We start from the raw sequence: 19,856 nt of genomic DNA on the forward strand, positions 1-19,856 counted from the left end.
GGGCACTTCCATCGTCAATACTTCTTTTCACATGTAGCGCACTCACGGAAGTATGCATAGCAAGTACTTGACCCTTGGTCACGCAAATACATACCAACATAAGGAGATACGTACAAACGTGCATGCGTACATACTTGTATGAATAAGTAACCCATACTTAGCCCCGCATGTGGACGTAATTTTCATTAGCCCCTAGGCACAAGTAAGCCTTCCTATTATGCATATCACCTGGCACATATACATAATCGCTCGCCCAGCTGCACGGAGCAATCGCTTTATACAAACCATTCGCCTTGCCACGTATGGTTATATGTCGCTTTATTTTTCACCCATTTCGAATGGCGCCAATGGCGCTGTTTGTTGTGTCGAACGTAAGTTTCTCAAATCATTCGCTCAAAAAGGAATAAAAAAAAAAATTGTAACAACGTACTAACCCATGGGTATCATAAGTCCCCCCTCGCTTATGCGCCAACGCCGTGGCATATATTGAAAATAAAAAATTCGCTAAATGGGGTGTATATAAAGAAAAAGGGGCAAGGAGGGAAAAACAAAATTCCAGCGCTGTGTTGTGAAGAAGGGAAAACATGTAAATCGCCTTCTGAAGGACATATAATTGTAAAAAAAAAAAAAAATGAACGGAAAAGGAATGCATAAAAAGTGGCCCCATTTTTTTACATATGGTGTACTTTTTTTGGCAGGGGGCATATCATGGACATATTCACAACAGGGACATTCTCAAATGAACCGCTCCCCCCCCTCCGCGTATATGTGTATATATACACATAAATAGCGAAAGGTATGCGCTAAAAATATGGTAGACCCTCGCACCTATTGTGTTTCTCTTGCCTCCATTCGGGCTAGGTTAACTAAATGAGCAAAGACGTACAGATTTTCCAGCTGCCTATTTTACCAAGTGTTCCGGGAGCGCATATATAGTTATATATATATATATGTACATATATGCACACTTGCCTCTGCGCATGCAGGAAGCGTGCCGCACGCGCACAACTCTCCCCTCTTAACCCCCTCGGAAGCCTTTCAAAGGAAGAGTTGCATATGCCGCTTATATGTAGAACGAAAAAGGGGAACAAGTTCTGCTGTTGCGTTACTTTGAAATAAAAACATTTACGTATATCACGGTGGGGAATTTTTTTTAAGCTTAATCTGTGAACGTGTAAATGCTCACGTAAATATACTTGTGCACGCGCACATGTAGCCACATCATAATTTTGCACGCTGGTCAAATTTCAATATAGCATTTTTGCTTCACCAAATTTTAAGTGCAGTGGTGTATTTTTCCATCAAGGGCACTTCTTCACCGTTCCGTCAAATTATTTAGCGGAAAAAAAAAAAGTTTTCAAAAATATGCCCATTATATTTTGCGCCACCACCACGACCATGCATAACCGTGTGGAGACTGAAAAAATGTTATCTCCCATTTGACCAAACAAATTTAAGAAAAGCGTTTTAAAAAAATTTAGCAATTTTTGACAAAATGTAACAAAATTTAACAAATTTAAGAGAATTTATTAAATTTTGCCAAAAATAAGTACTACTAAGCGAAATGAATCGAACAAACATGGCTGTGTAAAAGGCCTGTTTTCTGCGCATGCAACCCAAGCAAGCAGGACACTATGTGTTTCGTGTTTGCAAAAAAGCATGTACATAAACATGACATACCGTGTCGCCATACGGGTAAATACATACACAAGTTATGCAATTAAATGGTGGTGAGCACACCTTCTAAAAGAATTGTGGGGGCAGATTAAAACATCCTTTTATAGGGGACAACAGGAAGTAACTGAAATAGTACACTACGCCGCGGTGTGTATGATGCTTTACTCGGCCACTTAACGTCTTTGTTTCGTCCGTCCCTTTTGCCTTCTACGCTTCAGTATAGCCCTTTGCGAAAAATAATCGCGGAGTTGAAAAAAACACATGACCTGTTCAGGCAATTTGTAGCTTTTTTTTTTTATTTATTTTTTTATTTTTATTTATTTTTTTATGCAACGCGCTTAAGTATCCTTTTGGCTAGCCTGGCCAAACTACACCGATGCAAAAATGTACTTAAAATAAATTAATTAAAATGAAATAAATGAAGGTTAATTAAGTTAAATTAAAATGAAATGAATGAAGAGGATGGGCAAATGAACAAAATGTAGCAATATGGAAAACATAGAAAAATGAACAGAAAAACAAAATATAGCAAGTGAGCATAGTCAGCAGAGAAAGCAGAATGAACAATGGGGTAAGCAGCCTGAGTCGAGTACGTTGAGTGAGCAAAATATACGAAATGAAACCCTATTTAAAATTAAAATTGACAGCTGCACCTCCCCAGTAAACCGTCCCAAACGGATATACATACGCTCATGATGAAAAAAACTACTAAAAAAAGGGCAACGCTTGAGTAGTGCAAAAGGGAGTGCACGCACGACAAATTATTGGACTTCAAATGCGGGATCCACGCGCATGATGCACACGCCTGTTTACGCCCGTGCGCACATACTTTTGCACGCGCATTCACAAATGCACACATCAAACTAATATGTATATCCATATAAGTCGTCAGAGTTATACTGATAAACATAGTGCCCCAATAAGGAACATATGATAAATGAGTAAATGACGCTTAAGGCGCTCCCAACACACAGCGCCCGACTGGCATATTTACGTCTGAGCGATGATTCGTCATATTTTAAACTAAACAAATAGGAGAGGCAACCTAGGAAACAAAAAAAAAAAAAAAGGTGGGGGGGATGTAAATGGGAAACACGTAATATATGGCGTGCGCATCTGTGGGCAGACGTATATCTGCCCATCTGGGCACATTGCACGTGCTACCACGTATTAGTATCAAAGAAGTGGCATCTATAAATACATATGCATATCGATATATTTTATTCTTTTTTCTCCTTTTAGCAAACCTATAAAAGGCACAAAGAAACTCAAAACGGTATGAATTCGAGGCATTAAAGTGCTATCCTCCTTTCTTTTTTTTGTTTTCGTATCTTCAGAATCCTGCGACGTCCAAAAAAAACAATATGGATTATAAAACGTAGACGAAATGGAAAAAGGGGAAATGCAATCCTTTGCGGGAGTAATTTTCACGAACATGGAGTTTAAAAAAAAAAAGGGGGGGCAGGAGCGCAGTTCATACGGATGATTTTCCATTCGCCGAAGGTTCAGATGTGAATTTGGGTTCGTCAGTAAGTCGCCGTGAGTTCAAATTAAAAATTCTTTTGTACTCGCTTTTTTGGTACTAAGGGGTAAAAAGGAGGGAGAAAAAAAAATAGAGTTGACAATTTTTCCGACTTAATCACGCGCGCAGTAATGGCCTGCACGCGGTGCAAGCCAATGCGCATTCAAAAGGAGTGATGCGCACACGCTACAGCCGTGCGTGTGTGGCCCACGCTGTTACCTTTGTCAAATCCATATTAAACAGGTCGATGCTCCTGCGGTCCATCAGAATCGCATGCGGAAAACACTCGTCATCGTTTTCATTATTAATTAGTAAGGTATTTTCCCTGTTTATAATGCTTAGATTGAAGGCATCCTTCAAATTAATTATTTCCTTATTCTCCTCCGAAGAGCTAGCCATTTTTTTTTTTTTAATGTACACGTATTTTCAGATATTTTATATATTATAGCTATCTATCTATATGAATTAAAATTGTAAATCGATCTTTGACGCTTAGGCTGCTTCCGAAATGTAACAATTCAGCATAGATATAAATATGCAAATCTAATGAAAAAGTTTAAGAAAGTATACTAGTTTTAATCACCTTAGTATTAAAATAATTTTTTTTTTTAACTGTTGGCAGTACCTTTCTAAATTCCGTTCGCACAAATATGAAGGACAGTTTAGTTTTTTTTTTTTTTTTTTTTTTTTTTGGCTTTACCTAACTTACAAAAAAGGTAACACAAACTCCGAAAATTGACATAATTTTTAGTTTTAAAATGTTGTATGCAATATGTATATGCACAAACGTTTTAGTATAAATAAATGAATTCACTATTGCATATTTTATTCCGCTCGCTATCTTTATAATGGTAAAATTGGTAAAAAGGGAAAAAAAAAAAGAAAAAAAAAAAAAAAAAAACTAACTACGAAAAATAATTAATGTACAATGGTACACAAATTGCACCAGCTGATGTAAATTAAAATTTGTTTGACATTTAAAAAAAAAAAAAAATCAATTATTTTTTTTCTTCCTTTTTTCTTTTTCACACGCAGGAAGAATATATCATAAACAAACGAAATGACAAATAAAAGAGAGGGGTGTTTGTTTTAGTTCGTTAGTTTGTTGTTTATTTTTGTGTTTCGTTAAGCGCTGCATTATAAGTATATAAATACGTTTTGTCGCGCTACGAGGTTTCGCCATTTTTACACCTTTTTGCTAATTTATTTTTGCAGTACATTTTTAGTTTCATAAAAAAAGGTGCTGTACTTGTTTGGTGCTATTACGTAAGTGCAGCGAAAATGCCTCTGCGGAGTTGCAGGGCGTATGCAGTGATATGCAAAGGTTTGCAACAATTCGCAACAATTCGCTACGATTCGCAACGATTCGCAAACGCACGCAAATAGTAGTACATATTGCGTCGCACATGGCACATGATACATACGCTTAGCTCATGCACCATTACTCACCCCCAATACGCTCCCCATGTACATACAAAATAATATAACTCTTGTCATACAAACATATATACTTTTTGCGTACAACTTGAACTCATCCATATAACGAATGAACAAAAATGTAATTCCAAAATGTGGGTAAAAAGGTATATGCAATTACATATGCAAACTTTCTTTTTTTAATTCATTTTCTCACACTGTGTTTTTTCCCCCCTTTCGAATTGTGTACACTATAATTACTTTTTATTTTTTTTACCTGATCTGATCACATAAAAATGTATCATTTATTTTGTTAGCAACAAGGTTGAAAAGGGTTAAAAAAAAAAAAAAAAAAAAAACCATAAATAAATCAGAAAATTATTAAATGAATCAACACGTACAATGCACAACTAAAAGGTGAAAAACTTTTGGTGTCATTCTCTTTTTCATTTCTTCTTATTGTCCATATCTACTAGGCATTTTACGCCGTGTAATCCCTGCGAGATGTTCGTGAACTAGCCACAAAGAAGGGGATGTTCGTGTGTGTAACTCACATATGAACTGATGTGCCTATTTACGTTCGCATTTTTGTGCGCGAGAATACGGTCTGCCAAACACACACGACGGAGATGAAGCGCACAACGGATACATGCATGGAAATAAAAGCGGGGGGCAGCACCGTCGCACAGATGTCCGAACGTAATACGGCACATAAACGTTAGACTCAATTTCGGATTCTCCCAATGTGTATACCATTTTAAATGCCGCCAGGGGGGAGGAACATAATAGGGCGTAGTGGGCTGTCAAAAAAAAAAAAATGAAATAAAAAAAAAATAAAATAATATAACGAAATAGTAAAATAACAAAATAACGAAATAGCAAAATGAGTATGAGCCACGAAATGGATAAGTCAGACAAGGCAAACAAAACCAAATGAGGAAAAACGCGCTTTTCCCAAAAATCACGCGCACGGTAGAATTTCCTCAGCTGGTTGTGCCATACTTCCGTGCTCCTCTATCTTTTGCCCTCTTTTAACTTACCTATTTTGTGGAGGACGTCATTTGGGGGGGTGACCTTAAACGCGTAGGCGGCAAACCAGAAGGACTCGTACGCGATGATGCAAATGACCATGACGACTGCGCGCAGGGGCAAAGGTGTGTCCATGTGTATGTGCATATGCACACAGATATGTGCCTATACATGTACCTATGCATCTGCCTATGCATCTACCTATGCGTGCGCATATTCATACGCGCGCGTGTGTGTGCTGTGCCCGATTTTGTGCATACCTGGCCTCTCGTAGTACAGCTTCAGCAGTCGGTTTCCCTTCTCGATTTTCTTGTGTGTTTTATTTCCCGCTATGGCGCATCTGAAAAGGTGGGAGCGAATATGCCATGGGGCGTACGCGCATACAAGTACGTGCATGCACATACGTGCACCTAAGCATTTTGAAGGGACTCAAAATAGTTTCCTCCTTACGATGATGAGTGAAAGTAATGCCCTCCTATGTCGGCAATCATGATTAGTCCTATCGCTGGGGGGAGAAAAAAAAAAAAAAAAAACATCATTTAGTATATCCACGCAAAATGGAGCGTATGAGCTTATAGACACAACCACGACAGATTCTTTGTGTGGTGAAGGAACGCGACCACTGCGGCTTTCTCCTCCTGGTAGTGTTGTGTTAGCTCCGTCATATTCCTAGGCAGTTTCGCTCATCTCGTTCGCTTCGCAGGGCTTACCAATAAGGTACTCATCGTAGACGTTTCCATTGAGGAGGTACAGCAGGGTTGTTGACAGTCTAAAGTATCGCACGAGAGGGGAAGGAAATGAAAAAAAAAATGCACAGCGTGACTGCACAGGGCTAGTGCAAAATTTACAGTCGCGTCCTGTTTCTCTACAATACTGCACAAAGTGAGCCATTTATACTTCTCCATTTTTCGAAAAGTAAAAATAATGGCTATGTCACTGTCGAAACCCAAACGGTGGACCTACCTGTCCGTAATTTGATCTAATATTTGACCGAAGACGGAGGCTGCGAAAAATAATATGTGAACACGCATGAATATGCATAAACGGATACACACATGTGTATGCACCTATGTACATACGTATGTAAGCACTTTTGCACCGCGCCGTGCGCTCTGCTTCCCTCCCTCTAGCTGCACGCACTTTGATTAAACTTCCTCGCAGTCCATCCATCGAAAGCATCTAGTATTTGGCTAGTGCCGTAAAGAACGGCAAAAAGAATCAGGTTCTTCCAACATATCATAAACCCCCACAGAGCCAGTATTACTCGGATGTAGCCTATGGAAATGGGGGAGGGAAAAAGGGGGAGGGAAAAAGGGGAGGGAAAAAGGGGAATGTCAATGAGTCGTTGCATGCATCCATAAGGATAAACATGCCTTACGCGTAGGCAAACAGAACAAGCAAGTAAGAAAAACCGCATGAACACATGTACTCTGTGCTGTGCTCGTCTGAACGCGTAAACGTGACAGTGGCGTAACGGTGCAATGGACATCCTTGTGCACCTACACAGGTGCGCACATATACAGGTCTCTCATCTAACCAATAATGTTCGGGATGTAGAAATACACACTAGTCTTTTTCATTTTAAAAAAGCGTTGAGTTTGGGGTTAAGCGGGTTTATTTATTCTACTCCGTGCAGTTCTGCGGGGAGCGGCTCAGTTTTTTTTTTTTTTTTTTTTTCTTCTTCTCATGTAGCAGTCAACCCAACGTATCGCACAGAGAATTTAGAAGAATCGGAACTTAACTTAAATGAAGGACTGATATTTCGCAATCTTCTGAATACTTGTGCTGTTTACAAACACAGGGGAGTGTGCTCATGTAACAACATTATCAAGCGCATTCTCACCCTACGCAAATTTACATATTTTTCACTCGTCAAATAACGTGGTGTTCCAAAAAAAAAAAAAAAAACTGGAGGAAGGGAGGGAGAAAAGATGCTTTATCTGTTAACTATTTGGCAGATGTTAACAAAAGAGACGAAAAAAAAAAACTAAGAAAAACTTCGAGCAGGAATGTATAATGCCCCATTGATTGTGGCGAACAAACGAAATGCCAAAAGTTGCGAACTGTGAGGGTGCATACTGCGTTATGCGAAGTACATCCTTCTTTGTGACCCCCCTTCCTTTTAAAAAAAAAAATTATAAGTACGGTAAAACGAGGAAAAACGAGCTTGTGCAAAGAAAAGTACAACGGCAATCCTTTTTACACTTGGCAGGAATTTTTAACCGAGCCGGGGGGCGCACAAATTTACAGTCTTCAGCTTCGACTTGGCGCTTCGGTTTCACTGTTTCGGCTCTCCATTTCGGCTTCTCCGTTCGGCTTCTCCGCTTCGGCTTCTCCATTTCGGCTTCTCCGTTCGGCTTCTCCGCTTCGGCTTCGCTTCCCATCTCGCCGCGTGCAATTGTGCGGGTGCACAGGAGGCGTTCACTTCCCAATTTGCAATGCACAAAATGTTTGCCTGGGCATCCCTGCCTACCCCCTCCCCCCTGAAAACTATTTTCGACCTCAGTACGTTAAAAAATGTTGTGATTTTAAAAATGCATCTCTCGGCTGCGTAATCGTATGTGCTTCTCTCATATGTAGGGAAAATTATTCACCCAAAAAAAAGAAAAAATCTTTCTGAAAAAAGCGTGCTCATTTTTGATTGCACTTTGGGGAGAGGTCCTTCTATCGTAAGAATCAAGCGATAAATAAAAAAAAATATTGCAGAAAAGGGGAAAATTTTTTACGTCCTCTGCCCCCCATTTGAGATAGCAACGCACTCCGACAAGCACTTAGAAGCAGAATTCACCGCTTACAGTTGCCATGCGAATAGGGGAGGTGTCCCTTCATGCAACGAAATGAGACAAAAGGGGTGCACGCCGAGTTAGAGCCCCAATCGCAGTACCACAACTACAGAGCACACCTGAAATGATAGCAGTGACGAACAGTTGGGGAGGTCACCAACCCAAGCGAAGACGTACCCCCAACCCACGGGCACAAACTAACAGGTATGCTAGCCCCTCCCTAAGAGGAAACGTCATAATAAAAATTACAAAACGTAGTAATCTCCCTCCAATATGCTGGTGAAGGAGAACCACAGCGTAATTCTCTACACGGACGAAGAGTGCATTGATCTGGTGAAGCTTACAAGTGATGGAGTCCTGACGAACAAAAAAGGGACCTTCCTACATAAGGACATAATAGGAAAAAAATATGGCAGTAAAATATATGACAGTACTTGTAGGAATTATATATATGTATTGAAAAGAACTCCCGAATTTATAGCCATAAGTTTGAAAAAAAAAACACAAACATTGTATGAACACGACATATCTTTTATATGCCTATTGTGTAATGCTTTGCCAAATAATAAAATAATTGAAGCTGGAACAGGCACTGGATGTTTGACATACGCACTAGCGAGTTGTGTTTTACCAAAAGGAATTGTTCACTCGTTCGAATATAATGAAGAACGATATGAAGAAGTACGAAAGGAATTCTCCAATTTTGAAAATGTGCGAAATAATATCAAATTTCATCACAAAGATGTCATAAATTATTCCTTTGTAGAGTTCGAACCAGGAGAAATAGATTCTGTTTTTTTGGACATGCCTAATCCATGGCTTTGTGTTCCTAATATTAAGAAGGTCCTCAAGGAAAGAGGTGTTTTTGTCATTTTTCTTCCCTGTATTGAACAGGTCTACAAAATTATTGACGCGCTAGAAGAGAATCACTTCTGCGAAATTGTTACCTACGAATTGGTGAACAAGTCTTGGGAAATTATTCGCAATAAGGGGTCCGCCGCCGGCTCCAAACGGGGTAGCAGTGGCCTCTTGGAGGCGGCTAATGCGAGGAGTGCCCCTTTCGAGGGGGCTAATGAGAGGAGTGGCCCCTTGGAGGGGGCTAATCAGAGGAGTGGCCCGTTGGAGGGAGGAAACCCAATTTATAGACTCCGCCAGAAGGAAAACAAAACGCACACCGGGTACTTGATCTTTTCCAAGAAGCAGCTTAGCGATGAGGAAGAACAGATCGATATTGAGCTAAAGGGTCTTTAGCAGTTACTGGGTTGGAAGTTACTGGGTTGGAAGATACTGGGTTGGGAGTTACTGGGTTGGGAGTTACTGGGTTGGAAGTTACTGGGTTGGAAGTTACTGGGTTGGAAGATACTGGGTTGGAAGTTACGCGGTGTAAGTCACTACGCCTGGCGGCGCGGGGAACAATACCCATCCCATTTCACCTCCCCCCACGCTGCGTCTGTTCCATGTGTCTGATTTGTATTTACTGGGCCGCAGGCCCATTTTAAAGTTTGACGAGGTGTATCTTCATAGGGGCAGCGTTATCTAGAGGAACCCACCACCACGACCACGACCATCCCATTGCCCACCCACACAGCGGAGGCGCAAAATGGGAAGAACGGAAGAAAAAAAAATCGGCAGGGGAGAAAGAAGGCCCATTCCGCATATATATCAGTGCAGATCGTGTCGCCCGCGAACCAAGCGAAGATACCGCCTCTTGTAGGATATTTCGTCACTAAGCTTTTTCTTGACCCGTTTATCTTTCTCCCCTCCAGAAGGGTTGAAACCCTTTCTCATTTGAACGCGCCTGACATTCGAGTTGAGATTCTCCATATGCAGTTTCACTTCGTTCCAATTTTTATCCCCAAGGATAGATACCAATATCTGCAATTGAATATCCTCCAGTAGGTTAAACCCTATTCTTTCCAATTTGGCTTTTTCTTCACTATCATCATACATTTTTGTTAGCTTTACAAATTCCATAAAACAGGAGAGAGGACTTCTATTTGTGTTTAATGCTCTAGCTATGTTAATCCATTCTCTTTTTTCATACTTTTTGCTCAAACTTAACAGTTTTTCTTTCTCTTCATTGTGCCATTTTTTTTGTTTGGGATCTTCAAAGCAGCAGTGGTAGAGCCACGTCTTTTGACATTCTCTACCTGTCTGTGTATTCGTTAAATTTGTCGCCACTTGGTTCCAAAAATGGTTTGAAAATTCAGCAAAGTTGGTTATACCATCTGATGGCGATTCAGACAAGTACGCAGTAACAGTATCTCCCCCTCCTCCTGTGGATGACCTCTGCAATTCATCAAAATGTAGTTTAATTTTGGAGAGTAAATTCTTAACATCCTTACTATCTTCGATTTCCTTTCTCTTTTGCATTTTCACATCGTACTCTAAATTTGGATCGATTAAATATCGAGTAGCATACCTTTTACACGTTTTTTCTACCACCTCGAATAAAAGCTCTATTTCTTTTTTTGTCCATTCACTTTTTTTATATTCATACTTTTTTCGATAATTTGATGCACTTACTTGAAACTCTGTAATTTTTAATGCATGCTCATTAGAAGGAGCAAATCCATATCCCTTTTGGTAAAACATTGACATGTGTGTTTTTCCTTGTGCCTTTTCCCAATTAATTCTGGTTGGCTTCTTACTTGCTAGGGATTTTATTTCGTTGTACTTTTTGTTTATATAATCATTTAGCTGTTCTATATTACCCTTTGTTCTTTCAATTAGTTTTTCTAGAATACACAGCTCCTTTTCTGCCCTCTCCTCCAATGCGCACAGACTTTCGAACTCGTCTGCGTCGTCTGCGTCGTCATCGCATGGTACTCTCCACATGGTCGGTTTGCTGGGATGGGCCTCTCTGTGGAGGTGCTACGTGTGTGGGGGGTTGGGGGTAGACTTAAAACAGTGTGATGAATCTCGATTAGTGAGGAAGCTCTCATGCGGCTCTCCTCATGCCGCTCTCCTCATAGGAGCCTCCAAATTGACCTGATAAACATACACAGCGCGTTCGTTTTCATGCCGATCGTACCCCTTGCCCGGTTACTCACTGTGCATAATGGGAGACTGCAAATGAAAAAAGGCCCCAGCCAAAAGTTGCCAAGTCAATGTGGTTCCTTCGCTCGCTGCTTCACTCGCCGCCTCCTTTTATGCCTCCTTTTACATCCCCTTTGTTTGAATAACCAATCCGTGCAAATATTCAGTCCCGCGCCCTCTCCGCAATGCCTTTCCAAGTACATACGCTTAAACGTACAGGTGTATATCTGCTCACGCATGTGTATATATTTTTTTTTTTTTTTTTTCTCATTTCCCGAACACCCCGCTGAAGCGCTCCCCACTCGCACTTTCATTCCGATAGTTCATTTGTCCCTCTTAAAATTTTTGCACAGTTGCCCCTTTTGCGCTCCCCAATTGAGGATTTTTTTTTTTTTTAAGCTAATTCGCCAAATGGTCATTCCTAGTGGCGTGTCCACTTGCACCCCGTTTTGCCGCAACAAAAATGAACGTCAATTGGGGCTATACATACGCACAGATAGGGGTATACGCTTTCCCCTAATGACAGTGCGTTATGTAGCTTCTTCACCACGATGTGGTCGATTTACGTGCGAAGCAAGATCACCCTAAATTGGAGGTAGCCAACCAGTTGACCTTTTCAATATTTGATAGTCCCCTCCCCGATTTGACGACAAAACAGTGTTGCTTTTTTGCCTGTGCGCAAAAATGAGCCACTTGTGAAAAACTCATCGTGTGCAGAAATTTTTAAAAAAAAGTGGCAACGCGGCGGAGTGGCAATGGGAGGTGAGGACATGGGTCGTTTGGAATAGAAAGCAAAAACAGCGTGGAATTAATAAAAAAAAGGACGAATTTATTCGACATGCCACATGCGCGATGCGCCGGGGCATTTCAACCGTAGCAAAGGTTACATATATGTGCATGGCTCTACACACATGCGCTGTTTTGCGGGGCCGTTTTGTGAGGCGGCATATAGAGCTGTTCCACATTGTTATGGTGCTGGAACGGTGGAGAGGCATCAAAAAAAAGTCGACACCGGGTAGAAGAAATCTCGGTTCCTTTCCACCTTCGCGCATGTGCTGTGTCCACGTGGTTATCACTATACATGCTTCTTTTCACACGCGAGAGGATAAACAAAACTCCAATAAAAAGAGCCCCTCGGGAAGGAGTTTCTTCCTGCACGCATATCGCACTTACAGTTCGCTATTGTGCATCCCCCCGCTTAGCACATGTAACCACCCAACTGTACGACAACTGCCATGTGGACTTTTCACACCATGCAGCGTTCCTCCTTGTAGATCAAACATGTATAAATATATTGAGGTGAACATGCGGAGTTGCGGAGGACAAGTGTAGGGGAGGGTCGACTCGGAGTGCGCTATGGGGGGGAAGCCACAAAATTGTGAAAATCACATGCGTATCATATGCGCATAGTATGCGTATCGTATGCATACGTATATGTACATATATAAACATGCATATACACAGGTATGCTTCCTTTTACTTTTATGTGCGCGCCGCCCCCGCCCGTAGCGCACCGCCGCATATGTGGCAGTCCCTTTTTAGCATCACGAATACACGTGTACGTATTATGGTATTTTATGAGGGCCGGTGAGGTGACTCCTTTTTACGTTCCCCTCACATGGCGAACCAAATCCGGTGTTTATATATATGCATACGTTACAGGAAGAGTACCATTTTTTTTTTTTTTCCTTTTCTTTTTTTTCTTCTTTTTCTTTTTTTCTTTTTTCGTTTTTTTTTTTTCCGTATCACATTGTAATTTTTTTTCCTTCCAGTAAAATAATTTTTTTAGCAGCAACGCATCCGCGTGCATTTTGTCGTTGAAAATGAATTGAACGCATGAGCGTCGCAAATTGAAAAGGGGCAAATCGGAGGAAATGAGAGAAAACCGCAAACCGAACAAGCAAAAAAAACAAACAAACAGCCAAACAAACGAGTAAGCAGCCGAACGAATAAGCAGCCGAACGAACAGGCAGCCAAGCGAACAGGCAGCCAAACGAACAGGCAGCCAAACGAACAGGCAGCCAAGCGAACAGGCAGCCAAACGAACAGGCAGCCAAAAAAGCAACCAATCGGCAAGTCAACCAGCCAAAGCAAACACAACAAACACAACAAACACAACTGAGCCAAGTGAAATGAAACCCTGCAGAGGGCTCTCTGCATCCCCGTTGGCTCTTAAAAATACTCGTGACGCATTTCCAAAGCGCCCCCCCCAAAAAAAATGCATTCATATAAGTAGCTCCCCGTGAGGAATACTTTTCAGTCGGCTGCTACGTGTTGACGCGGCATTCGTTATTAACGAGCCCATGTTATAAGCGTATGTGCGCAATTGTACATAGTAGCCTGCATATCTCCGCGCGGCCGAAGGCGAACATAGAACTCTGCGACCGCTGCGTAATTTCGCAGCGAGGCCACACTATTGCGAGAACTGCAAGCCGCGCTGTGTCATCTTCATTTTTTCCATTTCGCTACTTCCATTTGCCACCCTACGTCGTACAGCCTGCGCTCACCCGCGTTAGCACTTCCCAATTCATGTATAACCCACGTGCGTCACTTGCGTACGGAACAACTCCCCCCATTGGCATAGGTGGGACCCAAGTGCTGTGCAGCTAAGTGAGGAGGACAGCAAAAGCGAGAGCAGAAATACCACAAAAGTGGGGGGAGAAAATAAAACGCACAAAATAGGATACGTTATGCGTGACTAGCACGATTGTATGATAAAGCACACCCCCTCTGCAAACAGTTGTACCGTTTTTGCTGCACATTTGGTGACCCCCCTGAGTGGCGAATGCCAGCGAGCAAACCCATTACGTATTTCCAGCCAAGAGAGCAATCAACAGAGTAGGATAAGTATATGCATACATAGATATACGTACGTACTTGAATAATTTTTTCCTTTCTGTTCGCCCCCTGGACCGTTTCGACCGGCTCAGACAGACGGAAGGTTCATCCGAGGCCACGAACGATACCAATTGGAGGGAAACGCGTAACCTCGTTTTGCAAGCCGGAGCTACCATATCGCGCACACCTATTTAGCAGCGCACCGGTCGGCTTCTTCGCGCGGGGCTCCAGAAAGGGGAGGTGCCAGAGTGGTCGAAAGGGGGCTCGAGGGGAGTTCTAGCCGGGGTAGACACACCGAGATAAAAGCATCGCGACATCTTCGCCGATATACCCACGCCGCGATCCCCACGACGTGACCCCCACGACGTGACCCCCACGACGCGACCCCCACGCCGTGACCCCAACTCCGCGACCCCTACTGCGCGACCCCCACTCCGCTACACCCACACCACAGCACACCATGGACGAGCTGGAGGTGGCCATTTTGTGCCTGTACGGAAATGAGTGCGCCCGGATCAGCAAAGGTGAGGCACAGAAATACTGCGAAAATTTTCAGAACAGCGCGGACAGCTGGAAATATTGCATTGCCAAATTTGTGGACTCGAAAAGGTTAGAGGTGAAGTTCTTTTGCATCCACGTAATCATAGAGAAGCTGAAGACTCTTAAGGGAGAAGACCTCCTGTATGTAAAAAATTCCCTGTACAATTATTTGGAGAGTAAATACACAACAGCCAATGACGACCCCTGTGTAGTGAACAAGATAATCCAGCTGTATATCTCCTTGATAGAATTTCTTTACCCAAACAACATGAATGATGGGTTCAAGTTCATCATAAATTTGATCATGGTAAACAATGACATGAATGTAAAAAATTTGTATATCAATTTTTTCCTCAAATTAATGAACATGTTAGATGTAGAATACATAGATAATGTGTATTCTAAAAAAGGGGTTCAACTAGCCACCAGCTTGAAAGAAGCAATCAAAAATAACGACCTGCCAATCATTATCGAATGCTTATATTTTATAATGAGTATAAACGTGGAAGACATAAGTGCCCTTAGCATATTTACCCTCTCCAAGTATGTCACCTGGATTGACATCAACTATGTCGTCAATGATAAAATTCTTGCATACATCTATCAGTGCATTAATGGGCAAAATAATTCCATGACAGAAGCTAGCTTCTCCTTTTTAACAGCTCTCGTACGTAAAGGTATGAATCCAGTGAACAAAATTCAGTTCATTGAAAATATAAATCTCATATATGTGCTGCAAAATATTCCAAAAATTCTTGACATATCATACGAGATGAATAAAAAAATTATGTTAAAAAAAGGAGAACTCGTAAATTACATCTGTCTCGAATTGGTAGAATCCATTCACGAAATTAATAAACTTAAGGATTATCCGATGAATAGTGCAAAATACAACGAAATATGTGACAAGGGAACCGAAATGCTGTTCTTGATCTTACCACATGCTTTAGAAATATACGCTATTGATAATTTTTACGTAGCCAGCACAGTAGAAAAATTTTTCAGTCTTCTTTTTACCAAGTTTAAGACAGTAATGGGATCTGCATCACCTGGGGAAGGGATTAGCAATCAACAGGGAACTCTTACATCCTCTCCAAATGGATATAAAATCCCACAAGAAAAAATGAACCTCTTTATTAATACACTGATATGTAGCACTGTGAACAAATTTCAGTTCCCTCCTTACATTGAAGAATTCTACGATGAGGAGGATGAAGATTTTATTGCCTTCAATACCTTTCGAGAGAATATAGAAAAACTTTTCCAGAGATTAATCCTGTTTAACAAACTGAAAGCTATCGAAATTATCAAGAATGCTATTATTTACTTGAACGAAAATTTCGACAATTTGAAATGGAACACCATAGAGTCCACTTTGTACGCCTTCTACATCACGACGTCTATCTATAGTGACTACAAAGGGAGTACCGTGCAGTCGGGCGGGGGTGCAACCAGGGATGCCACCTCCTCAGCAGTGTCCAACACGTGTCTCAGCAAACCAGACACAGGAACAACACACGGGAGTGCTAGTGGAAACACCTCCAAAGAGGTACAAGACTTGCACAATGCAGAGTACAACAACTTGCTCTTTGGCTGCCTCGCGGAGTTACTAAAAAACAGAAAAATTCTCAACTGTAGCAATAGCCTTATAAATATAAACCTGATGGAGATTTTCCAAAGACTGAACCCTTTTTTTATCAAAAATCCAGAGTACGTAGAACACTCTCTTCATGTTTTTATTACAAATGGGATTAGATGCAGTAAGAATAAGGTGGTAAAAAAATCGGTGCATATTTTTAAAAAATTTTTGAAAGCAAACTCGGTGGTTATATGCAACTACATGAAAGACATTTTGCAGATGCTGGAGAGCTTCTTAGAAATCCCATGTGTGTACCAGCGTGTTGGTAGCAAAAGTCGAACAGGCAGCAACAGTGGCAGTAGTGCCTCCTTGGCGGACATGCTATCCCTTGACCAGGACTCCATAAAATCCATGTACAAATATATATACGCAGATTTGAATTACACCCATGAGGATCAGAACGACATTTATGAAATTGCAGGCCTGCTGCTACTGTACTATGATTATACCAGAGCCAAGAGAACCGCTAAGGGGGAGTCCAACGAGCAGATGCACCTTTTGGAACACCAAGGAATGCAAGGAGGAAGAGGTAGCAACGCTAACGTAAGCTTTAACCGAATGGGCAGTACCAACAGTGGCAGTGGAGATGCAAAAAATTTAAACAACGCAGCCTCCATGCAGAGCATCAGTACAGACCTGAACACGAGAAATGAAAAAATCAATGAAGAACTGATCCCAAATTATAAAGATAGGATATTTTTCTTTAAAGGAATTTTAAATAAGCTACTAGAAAATCTAGCCAACATAAAAAATGTGTACATTAACTCTTCCAAAGCACAGCATGAGATCCTATGTCTGAGTTTCACCTGCAGTGTCGTCATAAGATGCATAGGTGCATTATGCAAAAATGTAAATATTAACATGACCGATGAATTGATTAACGACCTAGACAATACTTTAGGAATTATCATCAGTGAAGCGTTAGAATTGTTTTACAAAAATTACATCGTTAGGGATTCGGTTCTCTACACTTACAGAATATTATCCAACCTCTTTAAGGAACTCTCTCTCAACTACACCATAAAAATTTTGCCCTATTTTTACAACATATCATATAACATGATCATGACGAAACTGCAAAAGGGTAGTGCCCCTGGGGGAAGTACTTCTATCAGTGCGGTACCAACCTCACAAGGAGCTCTAGCCACTCAAAACCCATTACTCTCTTTCAACATGATGACCCCATCATCACATCCAGCTGTTGGAACTGGTTCCCCAAATGAAGCCTCCGCTTGTTTTGCAAACTCACAGGAAGAACTAAAATATCTGTTTAGTGAACTTAACGAATTGGGCGTACTAGTGTGTCACCTAATATCGACCTATAAAGAAAAATCCTACGATACGTTTATTAAACCCTACATACAAAATATTACGCAAATTCACTTAAATATATGGAAATGTATCGTTGTTCAGTCGTTGGAAATGCAAAGAGAACAGAACTCTGTACTATCTCCACTCATTATCATATTATATAATATATCATTAAACATCCCTTCAGCTATTCACAATTTTGTTTCCCTCGATTTGATTGCCCTAACACATAAAGAATTTTGTCAGGCTTTTTCGAATGAAGAAATGGTGAAGGCAAAATGCCCTGATGCCATTACCAGCATCTTGCTTGTCTCTTTGAATTATGCTAATACGTGCGATTTGAATATCTGTCTGTATGCAGCTCAGACCATTTCGAACATGCTAAACAATGCTACTTGTTTGCAGAATGCGCACGAGGTATGTTTCCTTAACGGGGGTCAGCCTTTGACCGAGTTCCCTCCCCGTTTGCTCACCCCATTGCGCTACTACTTACTACCCATTGTGCGCACCTACTTACTACCCATTGCGCACTTCCCTTCCCCCCCGCAGGTGCTGAGCAAATACCCGCTCGTCCAAATCATCGACACGCTGTGCGTAACGCTCAAGTCCCTGGATTATTCGGATCCCAAGAATAAGAGGGTTATACAGGCACGAAACAAAAAATCCCCGTTAGCGCCCGCGCGGCGACCCGCAAAAACGCACAGCAGCGCGGCGAATTTGCATATGTGCAAGTGTATCCACGCATGTGCTGTTACGCGATTGTGCTGTTACGCGATTGTGCTGTTACGCGATTGTGCTGTTACGCGATTGTGCTGTTACGCGATTGTGCTGTTACGCGATTGTGCTGTTACGCGATTGTGGCCTTACACGATTGTGCTGTTACGCAACTTTGCCCGTACGCGATTGCACCCCTCCGCTCACGCCCCTGTTTCTACCTCCCCGTCCCCCCTGTAGATAATCCAAGAGGTGATGAATATCTTCCGACTCTTCTGCGGATTCAAAGTGAACGCCAACTGTCTGCCCAACAAAATTCTGGAGAGCGCTCAAATCTGTTTGCAGAATTCGTTACTTTCAGTCTTCAAGAATAACCGAAACGACATCGGCGTGTTGTTACAAGTAAGCGCGGCGAGGGAGAGTTGTGCAGCGGAAACGTGCGCATTGCCACGCCTAAGCATGTAGTGCATACATATGGTACATACATACAGTACATACATGCAGCACATACATATAGCTTCTTCTTTTTTTTCCCTTTTTTAACCCTCGTGCAGGCCGTCAACGCGAACAATCAGCAGCAGTTCAGACAAATTTTGTCAAATTTTGTTGCGTAGGAAGGGAGAGGAAGCAGTGGCATAGCGGTAACACAGCAGTGATGTAGCGGCCTTGCAGTGACGTAGCAGCCACGCAGCGACGTAGCGGTGACAAATGGAGACATGCAACGATAGAAAAGCGTAACGCAGAGAAAAACAAACAACGCCGCCTCTGAGCAGCTGTAAAGGCGCACGCTCAACAAACCAAAAAAAAAATTGCGAAGCTTCCGAGTTTGCAAATAAAACCCGAGTGCAATTTTGCCACACTGTCGCATGAACTGTTCATGTAGAAAAAATTTACGAAATTAAAAAAAAAAAAAAAGTGAAAACTCATTTATGTATATTTTCACACCTGTTTGGTACATAAATTAGACGTTTTTGCTATCTTATCAAATTCTGAACATGTGTATAATACTCCCCCACGTCTATGTCTATGCCACCCTTACGACAATTTTTTCGCCCATTTCTTTTACCTTTTTTTTTATTTTTTTTTTCACTTCCCCTTTTTATGCATCCGAATTGTTTATCCTTGTCATGTAACGAAGTAAGGGTTACTCAAAACTGCGTCAATTTTTAACCTTTCATTTGGATTCCTTAAAATAAAAAAATAAAAAAATTGTATATTAAAAAGGGCCCCATGAGGGAAAAGAAGCCGCAGTCATGCCGATTCCTCACATTATCATCCACCTGTGATGGTGGAAAGCACCATGCCCACAGATGACCCCCCCACGATATGCGTGTACAACGCCACACAC

The 19,856-nt window shown here is 41.6% G+C and overlaps 5 protein-coding genes across 5 annotated transcripts; 2 read left to right on the top strand and 3 right to left on the bottom strand.

Moving 5' to 3' along the window:
• Positions 1 to 2,486: 2,486 nt before the first annotated feature.
• On the bottom strand, positions 2,487 to 3,858 carry PCYB_142490 (hypothetical protein). Its single transcript, XM_004224720.1, has 4 exons — positions 3,419 to 3,858; positions 3,158 to 3,259; positions 2,925 to 3,018; positions 2,487 to 2,722 (listed from the first exon to the last, which is right to left on the bottom strand). Exons 1-4 carry the CDS (start codon positions 3,596 to 3,598, stop codon positions 2,541 to 2,543), a joined length of 558 nt encoding a protein of 185 aa, XP_004224768.1. The 5' UTR covers positions 3,599 to 3,858; the 3' UTR covers positions 2,487 to 2,540.
• A 2,232-nt stretch (positions 3,859 to 6,090) lies between these two features.
• Positions 6,091 to 7,619, bottom strand: PCYB_142500 (phosphatidylinositol synthase; the record flags this gene model as incomplete). Its single annotated transcript, XM_004224721.1, has 4 exons — positions 7,182 to 7,619; positions 6,796 to 6,919; positions 6,355 to 6,413; positions 6,091 to 6,149 (listed from the first exon to the last, which is right to left on the bottom strand). Exons 1-4 carry the CDS (start codon positions 7,222 to 7,224, stop codon positions 6,091 to 6,093), a joined length of 285 nt encoding a protein of 94 aa, XP_004224769.1. The 5' UTR covers positions 7,225 to 7,619.
• A 1,081-nt stretch (positions 7,620 to 8,700) lies between these two features.
• PCYB_142510 (hypothetical protein) lies at positions 8,701 to 9,678 on the top strand (the record flags this gene model as incomplete). The annotated part of the gene is made up of 2 exons (XM_004224722.1): positions 8,701 to 9,294; positions 9,322 to 9,678. 2 exons carry the CDS (start codon positions 8,701 to 8,703, stop codon positions 9,676 to 9,678), a joined length of 951 nt encoding a protein of 316 aa, XP_004224770.1.
• Positions 9,679 to 10,089: 411 nt separating this feature from the next.
• Positions 10,090 to 11,301, bottom strand: PCYB_142520 (Myb1 protein; the record flags this gene model as incomplete). Its single annotated transcript, XM_004224723.1, has 1 exon — positions 10,090 to 11,301. The coding sequence occupies exon 1, from the start codon at positions 11,263 to 11,265 to the stop codon at positions 10,090 to 10,092; it is 1,176 nt and encodes a 391-aa protein (XP_004224771.1). The 5' UTR covers positions 11,266 to 11,301.
• Positions 11,302 to 14,764: 3,463 nt separating this feature from the next.
• On the top strand, positions 14,765 to 19,122 carry PCYB_142530 (exportin-1 domain containig protein; the record flags this gene model as incomplete). The annotated part of the gene is made up of 4 exons (XM_004224724.1): positions 14,765 to 18,211; positions 18,344 to 18,433; positions 18,749 to 18,910; positions 19,063 to 19,122. 4 exons carry the CDS (start codon positions 14,765 to 14,767, stop codon positions 19,120 to 19,122), a joined length of 3,759 nt encoding a protein of 1,252 aa, XP_004224772.1.
• Positions 19,123 to 19,856: the final 734 nt, after the last annotated feature.

This window comes from Plasmodium cynomolgi, chromosome 14 (genome assembly GCF_000321355.1).
Source record: "Plasmodium cynomolgi strain B DNA, chromosome 14, whole genome shotgun sequence".
Classification (NCBI taxonomy): Eukaryota; Apicomplexa; class Aconoidasida; order Haemosporida; family Plasmodiidae; genus Plasmodium; species Plasmodium cynomolgi.